This window comes from Phyllobates terribilis, unplaced genomic scaffold, assembly GCF_046119375.1.
Source record: "Phyllobates terribilis strain yellow unplaced genomic scaffold, ASM4611937v1 Scaffold_11__3_contigs__length_659146591, whole genome shotgun sequence".
Classification (NCBI taxonomy): Eukaryota; Metazoa; Chordata; class Amphibia; order Anura; family Dendrobatidae; genus Phyllobates; species Phyllobates terribilis.
In genome coordinates, this window is record NW_027362771.1 from 268,791,037 (window position 1) to 268,815,837 (window position 24,801).

Here is a 24,801-nt window from a genome sequence, read left to right on the forward strand (position 1 = left end):
TCCAAACAGTATAATGGCCCCCACATAGCCCTCCAAACAGTATAATGTCCCCCCACATAGCCCTTCAAACAGTATAATGTCCACAACACAGCCCACCACACAGCCCCCCAAACAGAATTACGGTACCCCACATAGTCCTCCAAACAGTATTATGACACCCCCACATAGCCCTCAAACAGTATAATGGCCCCCACAAAGCCCTCCAAATAGTATAATTGCCTCCAAGCAGTCCTCCAAACAGTATAAGTGCCCAACCACATTGTCCTTCAAACAGTATAATGATCCCACACAGCCCTCAAAACAGTATAATGGCTACCACACAGCCCACCTCACAGTATAATGGCCTCTACATAGCCCTCTAAACAGTATAATGGCCCCCACATAACCTTCCAAATAGTACAATGGTCTCCATAATGTATTCAATGATTTAAAAGAAAAATACTCATGTCTCTACAGAGTGCGGTCTGTAGCTCTGCACCGAGAGCGTGATGTACTAATGTCATAGCAGCCACTGCACTGAGACGTCAGAATTCAGACACACATGGAGAATGATGGAGGAGTTAGCTCCCTGTTCCATTATTGCATTCAACTGGATCTGCATCAATTATCAGTGATGCCGGGTGGAAGGGGCCCCATAGCAGCTGTATGGTCTGACGCTTTAGTGATATGCCACTGGATCATCAGCAAGTACACTAGGAATAGTCTGACAACAAAAATTCATGGATTATTATTTTAGCAATGTTGAAAAACCTATAATTAATATAGGGACAGAGAAGTCCAAAGTAAAAACAGAACACTTCTGCCTTCTAATTTTGGTGCTAACGTACACAGGCACTACATTAAGGGTTGGCAGCCATGTCATTTTTGCAGTCAGACTCTCCAACTGCACATTCTATAATTGCAATGGAAGAAAAATATAATAAAATGTAATTAGCAAGTTAAAGCAAGTAGAGCAAGGTAAAAGTGAAATAAAACCATAAGAAAATGTAAGGAAAAAACAAATTACAAATGGCACTGGACAGATTGACTAAATATTTTTATGCTGCTTCGTTATATCTACAACTTGTGTCTGTACTTTTATTTCATTTTGTTAAAATGCGCTAATCTACTTTCTTTTAGTTTCATTACTTTCACATTAATTATTAAACATGATATTTTAAAGAGGCTACAGTTTTCAGCAAAGGTGTGCCCACAGGTGCAGTTTGTTGTAAACCCCCCCCCCACCGAAAAACTGGACTTTACTCACCCTCACCTGGTCCAGCGCTGAGACTCTGCAGTTGCTCCAAGCGTCTGTTGCGGTCTTCATCACTGGCATCATGTGGACAGTGCTGCAGCCAATCAGTGAGTTCAATGGCTCATGTTGACTACTCTGGAAAAGCTAAGGACATTAGTGATGAGCGAATGGGCTCGGTTGACCCTTTAACCAAGCATGCTCGGGTCCTAACCGAGTATCTTCGGCGAGCTCTAAAACTGTGTTCGAGTCGCCGCAGCTGCATGTCTTGCGGTTGTTAGACAGCTACGACACATGCAGGGATTGTCTGTTTGTTAGGCAATCCTTGTGACTCGAACACAGTTTTCGAGCATGCTGAAGATACTCGGTTAGGACCTGAGCATGCTCGGTTAAAGGGTTAACCGAGCATGTTTGCTCATCACTAAAGGACATCACTTATTGGCTACAGTGCTCTTGATGTGATGTCAGCGCTTCAGACAACAGCACTGGGAGCAGCGGCGGAGACACAGAGGTGAACCCGAGTGGGGTGATTAAAGCAGAATTTGCTTTTTTTCTATTAAAAAAAATAAAAAATAAAAACTGTGCTAGAGGTCACAATTTTACTGAAAATGGAAAACTCCTTTCAGCTATTTTTTTGGGGTTTCTATAAAGCCTCATTGAGATATCTGTATTTTGCATATAAGTGTTATCCATGTTTTTAATGGATAGCACTTGTACCTATAAAAGTGAGTATGGCCATTTATATGTCCGTAAATTTTCACAGAGAGTGGTCCATGCAAAATTGAGGATACATGTCTGATTTTGATCCGAGTGTCAGATCAAAATCGTCATTGCATGTCAATAGGTCCATGAAAAAATTTTCACGGTCTGTTAGATGGAAAAAAATAGAGACTTTTTATTCAAGTACAAGAAAAACTGAAGAAACGTGGACCACAATCTGTTAAAACTCAGACGAAACTCTGACTGAAATAATTGATGAAATTCGGTCAGGTTTTCTTCTACGTGAAAAAACTGAATGAGGCCTTATAAATAATAAGGTAATTGCATAATGAATATTCTTGAAGATGATCAAATTAAATTGTACAGCTAATCTACTTACACATTATACCTGAAAACTTTTTGAAAAGCCTTAGTTGTGCGGTAATAAAAAGCAAAAATATGAAAAGCTTGTTCAGATAGAATCATTTTGTTCAGGATTTAATTCTAAGGATCAAATATCACTATTCAGTATGTGGGTTCAGCATCTCCTGAAATGGAATGAAACATTGTGGTATTTTTGTAGCAGAGCCATTATTCACATTGAAACATAAAGCATTCTTCATCTTTAGCAGTCAGGGCTATTGAACAATGAGATACATTTGTTTACAGATGTCATTCATTTCTATTCTAAGCAAGGTGCATGTATTGAAAATGAGTAACCTTGGAAGATAGCTCTGGTACATATCTATGTACAGCTTGAGGAGAATAGCAATGATACAGTGAAAAATTAGAACAAAATGTTTTTTCAGCAAACAGCACAAAACATATTCATGAAAACAATAGGAAAAGTAACCTAAGTGTGATCTATCTATCTATCTATCTATCTATCTATCTATCTATCTATCTATCTATCTATCTATCTATCTATCTAACCACCTTAAAATTAAAACTGCAATATCAAGAAGGAAAGATTGGGGAATTCTGTAAATTATGGAGGTCACAAGATCGACAGACATGATAATGATATGCAAATGAGAAAAAAATGGAAACAAAACATTCAATATATTCAAGATCAAGTATGAGCATCACTTGCAGAAATACCAGCACTTACACGCCTTGGCATGTTATCAATCTGGTTATTAATGGTTGTCTGAAGATTGTTCTACCACACTGAATGCACTTGCACATGTAAATCCTCAAGATCTGCTGCTGGCAGCTCCCTTTGCATGATACACCAGATGTGCTCAATGGGAAACAAGTCCTGAATTGCTGCAGGCCATGGTAGCACATTTAGGCAATGCAGGCTGCTCACAATGGTGCAAGCAACATGCAGTCTAACTTATTGATGTGCTGAAAAATGGCTCCTGGGATACTTTAGAGAAATGTCCCTAACCCTAACCACCAAATCAATGATATTCCGAGCAGGGGCGGACATATCATTGGTCCAACCTGTGCAGCTGCAAAGGTGCCCATGAGGTAAGGGGGCCCCCATTTGCACCTTCAAAGCAAGCTGAATTGTGCATTATTATGAGGTCTTGGACTGCAACGGGCCCATATACTTTTCTTGTACCAGGGCCCTTTTCTATCTGTGTTCGCCAGTGACGCCGAGCTGTTAGTGCACCTGGAATAAATACTACAGGGGTTCAGATACCAAACATTATAAAACAACAAATCAAAATAGTGCACGTTCCCACATGAAGGTGTTCCATTGACCTAACAGCGTCATGCAATCGCTCTCATTTGCCATCATGGTGCAGAGCAAGGTAAATATGGAGACTGGAATGGAAATGTATCCTCTTCAGCAATGAGTCTCTTGTTTCTCTTGGATGCAATGATGGCCAAAGATTGGTTTGGAGAGCATGTGGACAATGCTATGAAGAGGCTTTTATGAGGAAATGCCAAACCAGTCCTATTCCTAAGATTATGGTGTGGGGTTGCATAATTTATGGTAATTGGATCTCTTTCGTCTTTACTCTAATTACACTGATTTGTTGGTGAAAACAGTTGAATGGCCAATTCTCCAAAATGTCCCAGGAGCCATTTTTCAATACGACAACACCAGACCACTTGCTCCTCATGCTACTGGGAGCAGCCTGCGTGGCCTAAACATGCTACCATGGCCTAAACATGCTAACATGACATGCAGTGTCTCCAGACGTGTCTTCCATCATGCACATCTGGGACGTCAATGGTCGGTAAATTCAAAGGAAGCTGCCAGCTGCAGATATTGTTAATTTGTGTGCCCAAGAATATTCAGTGTGGCAGGACATTCTTCTAACAACCAATAATAACCTCACTGATAGCATGCCAAAGCATTTAAGTATGTGCATCCATCATTAACATGTCTCGATCTTGTTATTTTCATAATTTCACAACTTTTTCTTCTTGGTTTTGCAATTTCAATGTTGAGCAGTGTACATGAAATGCATGTACTATAATCAAAACCCTTAGGACTGAAATCCTCAAGAGTCCACAATAACCAAAAACAATAATTGACTTATGTGGAGCCATTTATAGTCAGACACAGTCTCACAGAGCTGAGTTGGACTGCCCTTTCTCCCCTTGCCATGACCGCTGGCAAAACCATTTTTTTGCTATTGTCGCATTTTAGGAGCCATAACATTTTTACTTTTTAGTTATAGTCATATGAGGGCTTGTTTTTTTAGGATGAGTTGGATTTGTCAGTGACATAATTTTGGGTAACATATAACTTAGTAAAAAAAACTTTTATTAACTCTTTATGAGAAAATATAAACAAAGCAGCAATTCTGAAACTTTTTTTCCGTTTTAAATTTACTGCACCATACTGCTTAAATAAAGTATTAATTAAAGTTTTTTTTATTGTTTATGTACAATTAATACATTGTTTTAAATCTGTACTTTTTGCTGGTAGCATTTTTAGGTAAGAAGAAATCTCCCTCTGTCAAGCTCCTCACATGCTGCTGTCACTCCAGATAGCTGTATGTGAGGGGTTAAAGTATTGAAATCTTAGTTAGATATAGTCTCAGCCCATGCAGCAGAGGTCTAGGTGGAGTATTATAGTTGGCTTCTGCTGCGAATGACACAATTTCTGTGCCCATGCATCCTTAAGACACCCAGCTGCAGGAAGGCACTTACAATCTGGAGGTACAGTTATGTCCATTAAAGGGAAGAGGTTAACAAAGAGGTGGAACTCCTTTGTTAAAGACATGAAGTACACATTTATTTAACTCAATTAAGGTCTATCACAGATATTTATGGAATATTATGTAAAAATAGAAGAAAGGAAGCATGCAGCCTACTTGTATAAACTGAAACAGAATAATTTGTTACATATGACATCTGGCCTAGGAAAAGCACTTGTGCTGGTTGCACTTGTGCAATATCTTTCTTAGTGCACTATATAGTTGATGTCTATGCAGATAAACAGCAGTTGGACAGGGCAGGAGACAGGTAAGCTATGCAAGATATGCTGCAGTGGTCCTCAACCTTTCTGACCTTGAGAGCCACATTTAGTTTTGAGAGAGGGTCACTCACGAGCCACATTTAGGTCTAAGAGAGAGTCGTGAGCCACATCCAGCTCCCACCCCCCTCACAGTAGCGACACGCAGAGCCCCCATTACTGGTATAATGACAGACAAAGCTTTTCCACAAAAATCACACCGAGGCAGTATACCAAAATCCAGAGGTTCCGACAATACCTCCATTCAGTATTCTCGCATCAATCACTCCCCCCACACGGTTGCATTCAGCTTAAAGCATTTCCTCTGACAGTTCACATCATCTGGTCTCCAGCTTACCATACTTGCCATACCAAACCTCAAGGCCAGAATTTGCACATTCAGATCTGCTCTTTTGTGTATGGCTACTCACAAAATTCACCATCTGAAGACCTGCTGTTCATAGTTTTTTGCTAGAATTGGTGCTAATGCACCAAGCTGGCAGGCAGCCGCGAGACACACATCATGGGCCCATGAGCCACATGTGGCTCTCGAGCAACAGGTTGGGAACCCCTGATATAATGTATTCAAACAAACATGCTTCCTGCTCAATTGTGCTGCATAACATATTTTCCATAACTCCTTGCTTCATCTATATTTTAGCTGCTGCTTTCTTGCATATCTGCCACCCTTTCACACATTCTGTGCACTTTCTTTACATCAGTCCCTCTCTCCTCCCCTCTTCCATGTACAGCTCTCATGCTCTTCTCACATTTCTGAAGCACTCCAAACCATCCACTACCACCATATAGGACACAAAACACTTGCATAAATGATTGAACCACCTGCTGAACCTCTTTATTCTTCTCCTGCCACTGGCGACATCTCCCCTAACCTATGTCCCCCATCCACTAGTAAATATAACTCTTTTCCTGTTGCACATAGAAACCCTGCTAATCTTATTAACATTCAGTGCATGCCTTCTCCTGTCTCTTTTAATTGTTCTCTCTGAAACTTGAGGTCAGTGTATAACAAACTTCCCTTACTTCCACAACTTCTTCCTTTCCAATTCCTTTAACCTTCTGTCTCTCACTGAAAGTTGGCTAAAGCAGTCGGACACTACCGCCGATGCTGATCTCTAGTATGGTGGGCACATTTTTTACATACCCACAGACCTGAGAGTAGACAAAATGGAGGTGTTGGTCTGCTCCTTTTATAACAATGTGCTTTCAAGTTATCCCCCCAGTACCCTCATTTATGTTTCCTGACTTTGAGGTCCACACAGTTAGACTACAAATTCTTCTCACTGCGACTGGCGATTGTGTATCGTCCTCCAGGCAAACCCAACCAGTTCCTGGATTATTTCGCCACCTGGGTTCGATACTTTCTATCCTTTGACATTGCCACTCCCATCATGGGGGACATTAATATTCCATTAATAATCCACTCTCTGCATCGAGTACTCATCTTTTTTCTTAAAGGGACTCTGTTAGCACAGAATGACTGTTCAAACGAAATTCCGCTGATCAGTGTGCAAAAGTGTGGCCAATCATTTAACTACACCTTCCCATCTGATTGTTTTCTCTCAGTCTCCACCCCTCCTTCTTCTTTGATTGACAGCTTTGGTTTAATACAGCCTGGGAAGGGCGGGGATAGATGGAAACAAGCAGGTCCTAGGGTGTATTTAAATGACTCAACTTCTTTTTATTTCTCTGTCAAGAACTGTCACAACCTTATACAATTAAAGAGGCTGTCCCATGAACAAAGTACATTTTAATCAATAGCTCTTAGAATAAAAATAAGCTCCACAAATGGATACATTAAAAAAATGTTCCTGTGCTGAGGTAATCTTATAAATGTGCCTCTGTGTAATGGAATGTGCAGGAACATGGTCTGATCATACCATAGCTCCGGGGCAGGGAACAAAGCAAAAGAGTATACAGACATTACAGCACGGGATTGCAGATGCTTTTGTGAGGTAAAACAAGTTTTTAAACAGGCAGAGGAATGTTTTTCCTTACAGAAACATTGCAAGATCTATTGATTAAGGTGTACTTTGTTTGTGGGACAACTCCTTTAAATTATAAATAATGAGAATGGCATGGTGGATTTATTTTTGCTTAGGGATGAGCGGACCCATGGAAGTTCGGGTTCTGGTACCCGACAGAACTTTAGTCCAAATTTCAGTTTGTGTACCAGACTTGTACCTGATTTTGAACCCGAACCACATTTAGATCAATTGGGACCCGAACTTTGGAGCTGGAAAATCCCTCTCTCTTTTTTTAACTTTAAAAAAAATTAAAAACATTTTTTGAACACAACAAAACTTATTTAAACCCACAGCTGCAAAAAAAAATGTTGTTTCCGATATTTAACAGGGAAAAAGGTAAATAAACTATTTAACATTTTTATCAATTTAGTAAAAAAATCTTCCAAAGCTACTCGAGTGATCTTTGGAAGATTTTTTGATATGAGAGGGCTATACCATCATATCAAATTATATTTACTATCTCAACATATGAATCAAAAACTCTAAAGCACTAGGAGCAAATCTTTGGCCTTATAATCTTCCACTTTGTGCAGTCAAAGCATATAACTGAATTAGAGGGGAGGAATGGCAGTCCTTCTCATACATTTGCAAATTTACCAACAGCAAGCTCCTATTCACATGCAAAGAGAATCAGTTTCGGTAGCAGGGATGAAAATTAAGATGGGAAGATGTGACATGTTAACCCTTAGGTGATTTATATTGCCACTACATGGTTCACAAACTGCAGCTTACCAAGAAACAAATGCATTTATATAATTAAAAACTCTGCACTTAAGTGTTTCTGCACATTAATATTTAAGCCTCTTGTTCGCTGAGACTTCAGCATAAATCCTGATACGGCTGATTAAGTCACAGTGTCATTTTCCTGCCTTCACTGGCAAGCAAGTATATCCTAATCTTTTAGCTGTGACCATGAATAATGATAGGTAAGGTTCAGCTAACAACATGATTGGTAGTGCCACTTTTATTTTTATCTTAATTCTCAAGATAGATGTAAGCAATTGGGGGACTGCATGTCTGAAGAGCGTATGAAAGAGATATTTGAGGATTGTGTCTTGATTGCTTTACATCAGTCTTATTTAGAGGGATTGAAAACTGTGTGTATCCTTCTTCTCTGTATATGGTCACCCGAAACATCTTAATTCTGTGCTATAAGAGTCATGAAAAGCAATAAAGCTCATATTAAAGGGATATTCTAGGAATACCTAAGATGCTGTCTTATAGCTAGCGCATGGCCTCAAGGGGGGTGCATGACAAAAGGATTTAAAAGAACACCAACAGGAGAGTCAGGTAGTTTGGTGGTTTGGCCTCCAGTGCCCAATTTTCCTGAAGCCCACAGCAGGGAAATCTACAGGAAAGGAGACTCCGTTCACCGGCGCCAACATCTTCTGAGAGTCCAGGCACCGTAGCATCGCCCCGATCCTGCCACCATCGGCCTCCTGATGCAGTGACCCTGCCTTTTGTGACCCCGCTCCACCTCAGCCATACCCCCAGGTAAGCTACAATTAAAATAGACTATAAGGCGCACCACCATTTTACTTAAAAACTTTTTTTCCTATTTTCCACCCCAAAATTTGGGGTGCGTCTTATGGTCCAGTGCGTCTTATAATCCACAAAATACAAAATATATATGTAGGCAGCATAGTGGCTCAGTGGTTAACACTGCTGCCTTGCAGCGCTGGGATCCTGGATTTAAATCCCAACAAGGACAACATCTGCAATGAGTTTGTATGTTCTCCCCGTGTTTGCGTGGGTTTCCTCTGGGTTCTCTGGTTTCTTCCTACACTCCAGACATAATGATAGAGAATTTAGATTGTGAGCTCTAATGGGGACAGTTCTGATGATGTCTATAAAGCGCTGTGGAATTATGGTGACAAGGGAGTAAAATAAATAAATATATTATACTCATACTATAGACCAGTGATGGCGAACCTTTTAGAGAGTGCCCAAATTGCAACCCAAAACCCACTTATTTATTGCATAGTGCCAACATGGCTATTTAACCTGAATACTGAGGTTTTAGTTTAGAAAAACAACTCATACAGTGAGCGGGCGGGACAGCATAGAGCAGTCACAGACAGGAACAGGGGTATGAGACTGCAGATATAAAGAATATGCTCCCCCCCATCCTGGTATATGCTTCCCCATCCTTGTATATATGCTTCCTCCATCCTTGTATGTGCTGCCCCCCAATCCTTGTATGTGCTGCTCCCCAATCCTTGTATGTGCTTCCCTCCATCCTTGTATATATGTTGCCCCCCAATCCTTGTATGTGCTGCCCCCCAATCCTTGTATATATGTTGTCCCCATCCTTGTATATATGTTGTCCCCCCAATCCATGTATATACTGTATGTTGCCCCCATCCTTGTATATATGTTGCTCCTCCATCCTTGTATATAAGTTGCTGCACCCATCCTTGTATATATAATGCTGCTCCTCCATCCTTGTATTTATGATGCTGCCCCCATCTGAATATGCTCCCTCCATCCTGGTATATGATTCTCCATCCTTGCATATATGCTCCCTCCATCCTTGTATGTGCTGCCCCCATCCTTGTATATATGCTCCAACCATCCTTGTATATAGGCTCCCTCCATCCTTGTATATATGTTGCCCCCCCAATTCCTTGTATGTGCTGCCACCAATCCTTGTATGTGCTGCCCCCAATCCTTGTAAGTGCTTACCCCCATCCTTGTATATATGCTCCCTCCATCCTTGTATATATGTTGCCCCCAATCCTTGTATGTGCTGCCGTCCAATCCTTGTATGTGCTGCCCCCCATCCTTGTATATATGTTGCTCACCATCCTTGTATATATGTTGCTGCTCCCCCACCCTTGTATAAATTTTGCTGCTCCCCCATCCTTGTATATATTTTGCTGCTCCCCCATCCTTGTATATATAATGCTGCCCCATCCTTGTATATATTATGCTGCTCCCCCATCCTTGTATATATTTTGCTGCTCCCCCATCCTTGTATATATAATGCTGCCCCCATCCTTGTATATATATGTTGCCCCCAATCCTTGTATATATGTTGTCCCCATCCTTGTATATATGTTGCTGCCCCATTCTCGTATATATGTTGCTGCTCCCCCATCCTTGTATATATGTTGCTGTTCCCCCACCCTTGTATAAATTTTGCTGCTCCCCCATCCTTGTATATATGTTGCTGCCCCCATTCTTGTATATATGTTGCTGCTCCCCCATCCTTGTATATATTTTGCTGCTCCATCCTTGTATATATAATGCTGCCCCCATCCTTGTATATATGATGCTGCTCCCCCATCCTTGTCTATGCCCTTCATTTTGGTACATGACCCATCCATGAATATGCTACCCCCCCAAATCCTGGTATATGCTCCCCCATACTTGTATATGCACCGCTGTTCATCGCTTAGTAAAAACATAATAAACACTCCTACTCACCTTCCTTCCTCTCCCGCGCTGTGTCCTCTCCTGTAGCCGACAGCTGATTTCAGCGTCCTAGCTACAAGGGCGCATGACGTCACTGCTATGCGCCCAGTCGCGTGTACACTGACGTCAGCTGCTGGCAACATGTATTGCAGGGCACGGGCCTGGCAAGTTCATGCGCTGCAATACACTTCAGCTAGATGTGTGTCCGAGAACGCACATCTAGCTGAAGTAGGAGCTGGCGTCGGCGGGCTCAGAGTACTCACCCGCTGGTCCAGGTCTAGGAGCGCGAGTGCTGAGGCTATGGCGCGAGTGCCCACTGGGAGGGCTCTGCGAGCCCCCTCTGGCACGCGTGCCATAGATTCGCCAGCACTGCTATAGACTATATTATAATAATATCTATTAAAGTAGTGCCATAGCACTTAATAACCAATCTATTCCAACAAAGTGACAAACTAGAGAATAGATTTTTTAGTACAAAGCAATCTACTAAACCCATCAGCCTTGATGCTTTTCCCCCTTAATACCTGTAATAAAAACATTATACTGTCTAATATATAAAACTTAGAGCTGGGTATATAGGTAATTTAGACTGCATCTTACTAAACAAGTGAAGCTTAAAAATAAATCAGAATATAATAAAATAAATACACTGACTGCAGTATATCGTCCGGATTGTGGGAGTGGGACGGTCTTGTACACAAAATCTCCAATTCATTCCAACAAGCAGTAAACGGCTCAATTTCCAGATATTTTGCAACTAAGCTGTGACATTATTTTGTTGGTTATGGTTCTTACTAAACTCCTCATGGAAGTATGATTATATTTGATGTCCTCGACCTCTTCCAGGGCGACTTTTTGTAGAGTCAACTCAAGAAATTAAAACACTGTGTGATACCACAGCTGCGATGTCTATGGATAGTCAGGAGCTTATTTCATGTTGGAAGGAATAGGACATTTCTCCACTGGACTGTTCTGCTTGCACTAATGAGAAAATAAAGCAGTGAGGACAACATATTTTATAATATTGGCTCAGCTATTCTGGATAACCGGCCAATAGTTTGGCTTGAACACTTAGTTATGGATTGTGATTTGGTTTCTCACCCCTTACAATGTTTGCAGCAAAAATCCTACTGAAAATACTGGAGTGTTGGCAGGAAAAACACTGTATAAAATATGCTCGTTTTTTATGCTTTCTTTATGTGATTTTTCCCAGTTGCTTGAATAGGTAAAAGACGCTGCAAAGACGCTAAAGCGATTGACAACTGCAAATTTGAAACTGCTTCAAATTTGCAAGAAAAAACAAGCAGTGTGTGCATGAGATTGTAGAAATCTCATTCACTTTGCTGATACAGTATAAAGATGCATTAAATTTGTGCAAAAATGCAACGTGTGAACGTACCTTTATTGGAAAATAGTGCTTTATAGCATAATAATACCGGCAGTACAAAGTACAAATAATTCATGTCCTCCTGCAGGCTCAAAACACAAAACACCTATCTACTTACTCAGAATACCCTAGTAGAGGATTTGACATGAGTTTTTCTAACAATTGCCCTAAAACACCATTCCTTTTACTTCATGTGTACCAATTACTGGGATAACTTCTACCATTTCTAGTAGGGATCCAGGTTCTATTGATGGCTCTATCACCAATCCATGTGGGTTAATAACTATTTTACCTACAATTTTACTACTATTCTTTGGATTATTTTTGCCATGCTATGGAATTATATTGTGCCATGTGAAATGCAATGCTAAAAAAAGAAAAATAATCTAATGCAGGCTTATATTCAATTTATATCTGAAAACAGGGAGTCAGTGAATGAGACTTTTTTAGAAATCATACTTACTTGTCATTGGCTTACTGCTTATCTGAGCGGCTCCTTAGATCATGTAAAGAAGTGGATAAACATAAAATACCCAGTAATTTTACTCTTGTTAGTAGTATAAGCCACTTTATATTTCATTGATTTCTGGTGATTGTATTAAATCAATTAAATTGCAGACAAGATTATAAATGACCAGATAAGTGGAAACATCTCTCTCGTGTTCAGTTGATTCGAATTCACTACTACAGACATAACAAAGGGGTAATGATTGGAAGTCATCTGGGTTTTACCATTTCTATAAAGAATTGCATTAGATCGGAACTAAAGTTCATAAACTTTAAGTGATGTACATTACACAAACACATTACTTACAGCCGCAACATTCACAAAATCATCATCTGAAAGCGTTTCCAACATCTCAGACACAGAGGTTCTTATCAACTTCAGCGTCAGCCCACTGACGCTCCCGCTCCTTTAAAAAGAGACATGAGAATGAGACAGGGGTTACACAAATAAATCAGCCTGAAATATCCTAATCAGTTTTAGGTGCAATGTCAATGAAATTAATTGAAAAGCTTTTCTTGGTTCTCCATGTTCGTCCATTTCTGCCTCCTTGGGATAATAGGCTTTTTAAGGGATCTAAATGGCAGCTTGTCTGCTTCAGGGTAAAGCTCAAACAGGAGGCATTGCACATGCTGATGAAACACATTTCAGTAATATAAAAGTATTTCAATCCATTTAAAACATCAGATGCAATCTATTCCATCAAAGCGACAAACTAGAGAATAGATTTTTTAGTACAAAGCAATCTACTAAACCCATCAGGCTTGATGCTTTTCCCCCTGACATTAACCTAACAAAGAGTCCTCTATGGGAGCCAAGAGAGGCTTTTAATAAACTCGATCTCTCACTTTTCTCTCAAAATATACAACTATAAATAAATGGCAAAGAACATTTAGGGAATGGAATCGATAATAAGCAAGCAAACCTATGTTTCATATGGCTTCAGCTCTTTTTTAAGTAATATCAGTCGCCAAATATGCATATGTACAAATATTGCATTTCCTATCTTGACACACATACCCCGATGCAGCAAGATATCATGATGCAGAAAACAGTAACTTGATACCTAATTTGACTTGTTCGATATCTTGCGCTGTGTTAAGTTGTATGCATCAAGGTATTTTTCTGCATAATGAAATAGTTATGGCATTGTATGTTAGTTTGCAACATGCTTCATCATTGATGGTAAACTAATGTAGTAAACATTTTATCAAAGCATGGATGTGTTCATGTGAAAAGGTGCATTACTTATTTAAAGGGGTTATCCCATGAACAACGTCCATTTTATAGTAATATGTTCCACAATTGAATGTATTAAAAAAATATTTCCATGCTGAGATTATCTTATAAATGTGCCCCTGCTATGTACTGTGTAATGGCTGTGTCTGATCACGCAGAGCTGCTCTAGTTCAAGGTTTGCACATACCCCAGCTTCTGGCCAGGAAGAAAACATACATTAATTATGATAAGTGAGTATACAAATGAAACAGCAGGGGCTCACAGCTGTTGTTTTCTGAGGTAACACATTTCCCTGCCTGAGTTAAACACATTTCCTTGCCTGAGGTAACACATTTCCCTATATGAGGTAACACATTTCCCTGCCTGAAGTAACACATTTCCCTGCTTTAGGTAACACATTTCCCTGTCTAAGGTAACACATAAGTGAACATTTCTGCCACATCTTTAGCTCTGAGCTTATATGTCAGAGGGCTGTAGATACGGCAGAAACACTTGCTCCTGTGATAAAACAGGGGGATGTTTTACCCCAGGCACGGAAATATTTTACCTCAGAAAGCAGCAGCTTGAAGCCTCTGCTGTTTTGCCTTTGTACTCACTTATCATGAGTGAACAGGAGCAGCTCTGCACAGTCAGACACAGCCATTACACAGTACACAGCAGGGGCACATTTATAAGATTATCTCAGCACAGGAACAATTTATTAACACAACTACTTGTGGAACTTATTATTGTTCCAAGCTGTATTAATTAAATTAAAATGTACTTTGTTTGTGGGACCACACCTTTAACCATAATAATAAAAAAATAATATTTCAACCACAAAGAAACTAGTGATAATCTGTAGTTTAGAGCAGAATAATTTCTCCCTCAGGTCACCTGAACATGAGCATTGATACGGCTGCATTTTAGAGTTTGTATTACCTGCCCAAGGTAACACAGGATTAAAACCAATCTCCCTTATTTTTTAATAAACCAGACATAGATCAATATAGACATCTGCTTTGAAGACCAAGCAAGCACGGGTGATCCAATGCTGTGCCACCGAGTCCTCTCCTCCCCCTGTTTTGGCGCCGGCCGGTTTCCATGCGGCATGTCTGTGCTGAGGCAGGGCGGCGCATGGCTGGCACAGCATGCATATTCATCAACCCAGAATGGCTGCAGGTGATTTTATATTACTCCCAATACTATAAGTGCCGGACTATACATTGCCTCAGTACCCCCCGACAAAGCAGCACACGAAACGTGCGTAGGGGTACTGGGCAGTGTGGTTCTTACATCAATATGGCACATGGTCTGTATAATAGCCTCTGAATGGGCTATTTGTATATCTGGCTGTATTCTAACACTCTTTTTCCCACTAAGAGTGAGGGTTATTAGCAAATATATGGTATCCTACTATTGATACACTTGTACCTCTCTATAAAATTGATAATTTTGTGATATACGTACAGTACAGACCAAAAGTTTGGACACACCTTCTCATTTAAAGATTTTTCTGTATTTTCTTGACTATGAAAATTGTACATTCACACTGAAGGCATCAAAACTATGAATTAACACATGTGGAATTATATACTTAACAAAAAAGTGTGAAACACCTGAAAATATGTCTTATATTCTTTGCTATTCAAAGTTGCCACCTTTTGCTTTGATGACTGCTTTGCACACTCTTGGCATTCTCTTGATGAGCTTCAAGAGGTAGTCACCGGAAATGGTTTTAACTTCATAGGTGTGCCCTGTCAGGTTTAATAAGTGGGATTTCTTGCCTTATAAATGGGGTTGAGACCATCAGTTGTGTTGTGCAGAAGTCAGGTGGATACACAGCTGATAGTCCTACTGAACAGACTGTTAGAATTTGTATTATGACAAGAAAAAAGCAGCTAAGTAAAGAAAAATGAGTGGCCATCATTATTTTAAGAAATGAAGGTCAGTCAGTCCGAAAAATTGGGAAAACTTTGAAAGTGTCCCCAAGTGCAGTTGCAAAAACCATCAAGCGCTACAAAGAAACTGGCTCACATGTGGAGCGCCTCAGGAAAGGAAGACCAAGAGTCACCTCTGCTTCTGAGGATAAGTTTATCCAGTCACCTGCCTCAGAAATCGCAGGTTAACAGCAGCTCAGATTAGAGACCAGGTCAATGCCACACAGAGTTCTAGCAGCAGACACATCTCTTCAACAACTGTTAAGAGGAGACTTTGTGCAGCAGGCCTTCATGGTAAAATAGCTGCTAGGAAACCACTGCTAAGGACAAGCAACAAGCAGAAGAGACTTGTTTGGGCTAAAGAACACTAGGAATGGACATTAGACCAGTGGAAATCTGTGCTTTGGTCTGATGAGTCCAAATTTGAGATCTTTGGTTCCAACCACCGTGTCTTTGTGCGACGCAGAAAAGGTGAACGGATGGACTCTACATGCCTGGTTCCCACCGTGCAGCATGGAGGAGGAGGTGTGATGGTGTGGGGGTGCTTTGCTGGTGACACTGTTGGGGATTTATTCAAAATTGAAGGCATACTGAACCAGCATGGCTACCACAGCATCTTGCAGCAACATGCTATTCCATCCGGTTTGTGTTTAGTTGGACCATCATTTATTTTTCAACAGGACAATGACCCCAAACACACCTCCAGGCTGTGTAAGGGCTATTTGACCAAGGAGGAGAGTGATGGGGTGCTACGCCAGATGACCTGGCCTCCACAGTCACCAGACCTGAACCCAATCGAGATGGTTTGGGGGTGAGCTGGACCGCAGAGTGAAGGCAAAAGGGCCAACAAGTGCTAAGCATCTCTGGGAACTCCTTCAAGATTGTTGGAAAACCATTTCCGGTGACTACCTCTTGAAGCTCATCAAGAGAATGCCAAGAGTGTGCAAAGCAGTCATCAAAGCAAAAGGTGGCTACTTTGAAGAACCTAGAATATAAGACATATTTTCAGTTGTTTCACACTTTTTGTTAAGTATATAATTCCACATGTGTTAATTCATAGTTTTGATGCCTTCAGTGTGAATGTGCAATTTTCATAGTCATGAAAATACAGAAAAATCTTTAAATGAGAAGGTGTGTCAAAACTTTTGGTCTGTACTGTATGTCAAATGGGATTTTTTTGGTTAATCTGCAAGTATAGGGAATCACATTTATAATCATAGAATCATAAATAATGGGTATCTGTATCCAACTTTTTGTATTATCTGCTTTGAAGACCAAGTTAGTAGAACCATGTTGTCTGAGAATTGTGGCTATAGTACAGAATGTAAGATACACTTATTGAAAATTACATCCATGTGAAAGCTGGCTCATTGGTATTCGTTATCCCATTGCCTGAAATCCTAACTTATAAATTATTGCTAATAAGTAAAAATCATATTTAGTGAATCATTAGAAAAAAATAAATAAAAACTGAATAAAAGAAGTAATCCACATCCGCTGCAGCTCTGTGAATTATAAACACACAGATCATAATGTAAATCTATTTATTCTCCCTATCACTGCCAATACTGCCAGAAAGAGGTCATTAAAAGCAGTTACATATTCTTTTAAGGTTTTGCGTCCCCTATGTATTTTTCTCTAGTGGTAGAATCTCTGCTATTGTCATTATATCTATAATATAACGCTACAAGCGTCCCTCTGTCTTAATCCTTTATAGACTGCGCAAGCGCGACACACCTGCGCAGTCTGGCTCCAGACAGAAGAATGCATGGAGCCGTTACAGGTAAGAGGAGTGTGTATGGCGCCGGAGATCGCGGTATGCATAGACACTGAACGCATACCACGATCTCCGGCGCCATACTAACATACTTACTTGACCGGGAGGAGTGTTGTCGCGGCGCATCTCTTCTCGCCGGAGAACGGGGCAGGAATGAAGGCGTCAGAATCGGCGCATGCGCTTAGCGCTATCCGGCGCCATTTTACTAAAGACACATTTGCAGTGTGTCTTCAGCAAAATAGCGTGGTATGGGCACGCGCGTACTCTGGCGCCGCAGTCCTTCCCCGGCCTCCGGCAGAACGGGATGCAGTGCTGGAGCACAGGGAAGAAAGGTGAGTATAAATTGTTTTTTTTGTCTGTGTGCAGCGTGAAAGGGATGAGGGGTGCCATACATACCAGGATTGTGGGTTGAGGGGGCCACACTTACCAGGATTGGGGGGGATGAGCGGTACCATACATATCAGGATTGAGAGGTGAGGGGTACCATGTATACCAGGATTAGGGGGTGAGGGGACCATGCATACCAGGATTGGGGGATGAGAGGGACGAAGCATACCAGGATTGGGGGTGAGGGGGTACCATGCATACCAGGATTGGGGGATGAGGGGATCAACCATACAAGGATTGGGGATGAGGGGACCATGCATACCAGGATTGGGGATGATGGGTGCCATACATACCAGGATTGGGGGATGAGGGGTGCCATGCATACCAGCATTGGGGATGAGGGGCCATACATACCAGGATAGGGATGAGGGGTACCATGCATACCAGGATAGGAATGTGGGGTACCATGCATACCAGGATGAGGGATGTGATGCCATGCATACCAGGATGAGGGGTACCATGCATATCAGAATAGCGATGAGGGGTACCATGCATACCAGAATAGGGATGAGGGGTACCATGCATACCAGGATGAGGGATGTGATGCCATGCATACCAGGATGAGGGGTACCATGCATATCAGAATAGCGATGAGGGGTACCATGCATACCAGAATAGGGATGAGGGGTACCATGCATACCAGGATGAGGGATGTGATGCCATGCATACCAGGATGAGGGGTACCATGCATATCAGAATAGCGATGAGGGGTACCATGCATACCAGAATAGGGATAAAGGGTACCATGCATACCAGAATAGGGATGAGGGGTACCTTGCATACCATAATAGGGATGAGGGGTACCATGCATACCAGGATTGGGGGATGAGGGGGACCAAGCATACCAAAATAGGGATGAGGGGGACCATGCATACCAGGATTGGGGAATGAGGGGTACCAGGCATGCCAGGATTGGGGGGTGAGGGGACCATGCATTCCAGGATTGGTGGTGAGGGGACCATGCATACCAGGATTGGGGATGAGGGGTACCATACATACCAGAATAGGGATGAGGGGTGCCATGCATACCAGGATGAGGGATGGGGTGCCATGCATACCAGGATTGGGGGATGAAGAGGCCATACAAACCAGGATTGGGGGATGTGGGGTGCCATACATACCAGAATTGGGATGAGGGGTGCCATGTATACCAGGATGAGGGGTATCATACCTTCTAGAATCGGGATGAGGGGTACCATTCATGCCAGGATGAGGGATAGGGTGCCATGCATACCAGGATGAGGGGTACCATACATACCAGGATTGGGGGATGAGTGGTGCCATGCATACCAGGATGAGGGATTGTGTGCCATACATACCAGGATTGGGGGATGAGGGGTGCCATGCATACCAGGATGAGAGATGTGATGCCATGTATACCAGGATTGGGATGAGGGGTGCAATGTATACCAGATTTGGAATGAGGGGTGCCATGCATACCAGGATTGGGGATGAGGGGTGCCATGCATACCAGGATTGGGGATGAGGGGTGCCATGCATATCAGGATTGGGGATCAGGGGTGCCATGCATACCAAGATTGGGGATCAGGGGTGCAATGCATACCAGGATTGGGGATGAGGGGTGCCATGCATACCAGAATTGGGGATGAGAGGTGCCATGCATACCAGGATTGGGGATGAGGGGTGCCATGCATACCAGGATTGGGGATGAGGGGTGCCATGCACACCAAGAGTGGGGATGAGGGGTGCCATGCATACCAGGATTGGGGATGAGGGATGCCATGCATACCAGAATTGGGGATGAGGGGCCATGCATACCAGGACTGGGATGAGGGGTACCATGCATACCAGGATGAGGGATGGGGTGCCATGCATACCAAGATAGGGATGAGGGATGGAGAGCCATGCATACCAGGATGAGGGCTGAGGGGCGCCATGCATGCCAGGATTGGGATGAGGGGTGCCATGTATACCAAGATTGGGGTTGAGGGGTGCCAAGCATACCAGGATTGGGGGGTGAGGGGTGCCATGCTTACCAGGATTGGGGGTGAAGGGTGCCATACATACCAGGATGAGGATGAGGGGTGCCATGCATACCAGGATAGGGATAAGGGGTGCCATGCATACCAGGATAAGAATGAGGGGTGCCATGCATACCAGGATAAGAGAATGAGGGGTGCCATGCATACCAGGATAGGATGAGGGCAGCACAAATACCAGGATGGGGGCAGCACATACCAGCATGGGAGACCATATACCAATAAAAATGCTTGCCACCCGGGCGTAGAACTGGTTCAATAGCTAGTACAGTATATATCTGTAAAATATGTTTTATCTGATATGTTGTATACATCACTTATAACCAAACTTTAAATAAAAAAATCTTGACCACTTAACTACACTGATCAATATGAACAGTTAAAGTAATAACCATTAAAGGGAATCTGTCACTGAGATCAACTCTCCTAAGCCATCTATATGAGCATGTAGGTCATAGGAAGCTGAATAAAATTATACCTTCATAGCTGCGATCCGATGTGTTATTACAGAGAAATACATTTTTTTCTTAATCTGTAAATGAGCTGTTAAGATCTATTTAGATCAGGAGAGCAGACTGTCAGTCATTACATGTCTCACTCTAGTAACACCAGTTTCATTTATAATAAGCTCTGGAGGCCGATTCTCAGGGAGATCAGTGTCCAGCTCATAGATCTTAGCTCATTTACATGGATTTCCCTTCAATATGACATTGGGTCACAAATATCATGCAATCATTTTATTCAGTTTCCTATGACCTGCGTAACCATAGACAGCTTAGAAGGGTTGTTCCTACTGACAGATTCCCTTTAAAGATCAGTCTCCAGGTTTTTTTTTAAACAATCTGCAAATATTATTAAGAAGATTTCTTAGAGCTGTTGAGACTGATATACTTACATTGATATCATAACTGATGAGCAGTTTATAAGTCATAGGGCTAAGGCTGGACTAGCTTGACCAATTTAAAATCAGTCACAAAACCTTTAATGAAAGAATTTTACTGTAATTTTGTTGTAGATATTAAAAGAAAATACATCAGCATCAATAGATTTAAGAGGTCTGTCATGATGTTTGCATTTTTAATTGTGAAATCTAGTGACACATCCTGTTTAAACGAGAGGAAAAGAAGAAAATACCCACCCAAATAAAATACAAATATAAATAAGTAAATAAAAGCAAACATACACATCCACCAGGATAAGCATGTCCTTTGGAGATGCAGCTCCTTGTATGTACCTAAAGACAAAAAAAAAAATTATATATGTTTGTATATGTATATGCCATATAGTTTTTTCAATACCTAGAATATTAATGACCCATCTTTAAATAGAGTCCTACCATTTTGATATTGATGCCCAAACACTTCCTGGTGCCTGCCAATCAACTGTTTGTTCCTCCAGAGTGGCCAAATTTATACAATGTACAGAGCTGGAACTGCATGGTTCCATTCACTGTAAAGTGGCCATACTTAGGTGCTGAAGCTCAGCTGATATTCTCTTCAATTAGAGCAGTTTAGCAGTACCCCGGCGACACCATCATACAGAGAATGTATCTGTGCTGTCCTGATTCCATACTCAGACAATGTATCTGTGCTGTCCTGATTCCATACTCAGACAATGTATCTGTGCTGTCCTGATTCCACACTCAATGTATCTGTCCTGTCCTGATTCCATACTCAGACAATGTATCTGTGCTGTCCTGATTCCATACTCAGAGAATGTAGCTGTGCTGTTCTGATTCCATACTCAGAGAATGTAGCTGTGCTGTCCGGCTTCCATAATCAGACAATGTAGCTGTGCTGTCCTGATTCCATACTCAGAGAATGTAGCTGTGCAGCCCTGATTCCATAATCAGACAATGTAGCTGTGCTGTCCGGCTTCCATAATCAGACAATGTAGCTGTGCTGTCCTGATTCCATAATCAGACAATGTAGCTGTGCTGTCCTGATTCCATACTTAGAGAATGTAGCTTTGATGTCCTTATTCCATATTCAGAGAATGTATCTGTGCTGTCCTGATTTCATACTCAGAGAATGTAGCTGTGCTGTCCTGATTCCATACTCAGAGAATGTAGCTGAGCTGTCCTGTTCTGATTCCATACTCAGAGAATGTATCTGTGCTGTCCTTATTCCATACTCAGAGAATGTATCTGTGCTGTGCTGATTCCATACTCAAAGAATGTATCTGTGCTGTCCTGATTCCATACTCAGAGAATGTATTTGTGCTGTTCTGGTTCCATACTCAGAGAATGTAGCTGTGCTGTTCTGGTTCCATACTCTGCTTACAGCTGGCCACTGGCGTGGAAAAGAACTAAACATTGGGGGTGCTGGACCCCACCAATCTGATATTGATGAGGTATGGTAAAGATAAGTCATCAATACTGTAACTCTGGAAGATTCATCTAATAGCTAGCAAACTCTATTAGATGGAAGTAATATACACTGCTCAAAAAAATAAAGGGAACACTCAAATAACACATGCTAGATCAGAATGAATGAAATATTCTCATTAAATACTTTGTTCTGTACAAAGTTGAATGTGCTGCCAACAAAATCACAGAAAAAATCATCAATGGAAATCAAATTTAATAACCAATGGAGGCCTGGATTTGGAGTCACCCCCAAAATTAAAGTGGAAAAACACACTACAGACTGATCCAACTTTGATGTAATGTCCTTTAAACAAGTCAAAATGAGTCTCAGTATTGTGTGTGGCCTCAACGTGCCTGTATGACTTCCCTACAACGCCTGGGCATGCTCCTGATGAGGTTGCGGATGATCTCCTGTGGGATCTCCTCCCAGACCTGGACTAAAGCATCGGTCAACTCCTGGACAGTCTGTGGTGCAATGTGACTATGGTGGATGGAGCGAGACATTATGTCCCAGATGTGCTCAATCGGATTAAGGTCTGGGGAACGGGCGGGCCAGTCCATAGCTTCAATGCCTTCATCTTGCAGGAACTGCTGATACACTCCAGCCACATGAGGTCTGGCATTGTCCTGCATTAGGAGAAACCCAGGGCCAACCGCACCAGAATATGGTCTCACAAGGGGTCTGAGAACCTCATCTCGGTACCTAATGGCAGTCAGGCTACCTCTGGCGAGCACATGGAGGGCTGTGCGGCCCTCCAAAGAAATGCCACCCCACACCATTACTGACCCACTGCTAAACTGGTCATGCTGAAGGATGTTGCAGGCAGCAGATCGCTCTCCACGGCGTCTCCAGACTCTGTCACGTCTGTCACATGTGCTCAGTGTGAACCTGCTATCATCTGTGAAGAGCACAGGGCGCCAGTGGCGACTTTGCCAATCCTGGTGTTCTGTGGCAAATGGCAAGCGTCCTGCACGGTGTTGGGCTGTGAGCACAACCCCCATCTGTGGACGTCGGACCCTCATACCACCCTCATAGAGTCGGTTTCTAACCGTTTGTGCAGACACATGCACATTCGTGGCCTGCTGGAGGTCATTTTGCAGGGCTCCAGCAGTGCTCTTCCTGTTCCTCCTTGCACAAAGGCGGAGGTAGCGGTCCTGCTGCTGGCTTGTTGCCTTCCTATGGCCCCCTCCATGTCTCCTGGTGTACTGACCTGTCTCCTGGTAGGGCCTCCAGCCTCTGGACACTACGCTGACAGACACAGCAAACCTTCTTGCCACAGCTCGCATTGATGTGCCATCCTGGATGAGCTGAACTACCTGAGCAACTTTTGTGGATTGTAGAGTCCGTCTCATGCTACCACGAGTGTGAAAGAACAACCAACATTCAAAAGTGACCAAAACATCAGCCAGAAAGCATTGGTACTGAGATGTGGTCTGTGGTCCCCACCTGCAGAAACACTCCTTTATTGAGGGTGTCTTGATAATTGCCAATAATTTCCATCCATTGTCTATTCCATTTGCACAACAGCATGTGAAATTGATTGTCAATCAGTGTTGCTTCCTAAGTGAACAGTTTGATTTCACAGAAGTTTGATTTACTTGGAGTTATATTCTGTTGTTTAAGTGTTCCCTTTATTTTTTGAGCAGTGTATTTTGTATCTCTACCCAAATATTGAATATACATACTTTGAATATATCACTTGAATGTATCAGTTCCCATTTTGAATACACCTGGGAGTGCATAAAGATGATAAAATCTCTATATATTTGTAATATACTTCTTCTGCATGATGTAATCTGAATGGAGTCCCATTGTTACAATTTGTAGGCATTGTTTGCTAAATGACACAGTCAGGGAGATCAGCTGTTTTGGAAAATGGATTAGTATAATAGTTTTTTTCTCTTTTGCTTATAAATGTGTTTACCACATTTTCCATGTATCCACTTATGGTTAGCCTGTTCTAATTGAAGGTATTGAATGTATTCTAGTACTGTGTATCAGACGTTTTCAGCGGAACACGATTACTGTATGAGAAGGATGTTTTTAATAATAAACTAAAGGCCTTTAGAAAAAAGGAATTTGAAGGACCTTCTGTTATAGTCAGGCTAAAGTGCCTTAAGCTATTTCACGAATACAAAAGTAGAGAACATCATGTAGTTACCTTCCTACTCAAACTCTCTATCTATTTTTGCATCTCATAATATAGCGTATAATAAAAGAATTCCAAAGATGCAGCTATATGGAAAAGACGTCTCTAATTTTCTATTACAGAAACTAGAGACAAGCTACATCACATCGCTGACCCCTGTTAGAATTACTTCAATCCGTAGAGTTCACTATCTGTGTATATATCTGTAAACATGTATTTGTCCATCTTTACAATTAAACACAATGAGATTAGA

At 41.8% G+C, this 24,801-nt stretch overlaps 1 protein-coding gene across 7 annotated transcripts in view; it reads right to left on the reverse strand.

Annotated features, from left to right (window-relative positions):
* The window catches only part of CACNA2D1 (calcium voltage-gated channel auxiliary subunit alpha2delta 1), a 1,188,449-nt gene that overhangs the window by 324,829 nt on the left and 838,819 nt on the right, over positions 1-24,801 (reverse strand). For all 7 annotated transcript variants that reach the window (XM_073652315.1, XM_073652320.1, XM_073652318.1 and 4 more), the window contains exons 9-10: positions 21,214-21,264; positions 13,018-13,117 (exon numbers count right to left, since the gene is read on the reverse strand). In XM_073652315.1, coding sequence (XP_073508416.1) covers positions 13,018-13,117; positions 21,214-21,264 — 151 coding nt within the window. The remainder of the gene's footprint in view (positions 1-13,017; positions 13,118-21,213; positions 21,265-24,801) is intronic.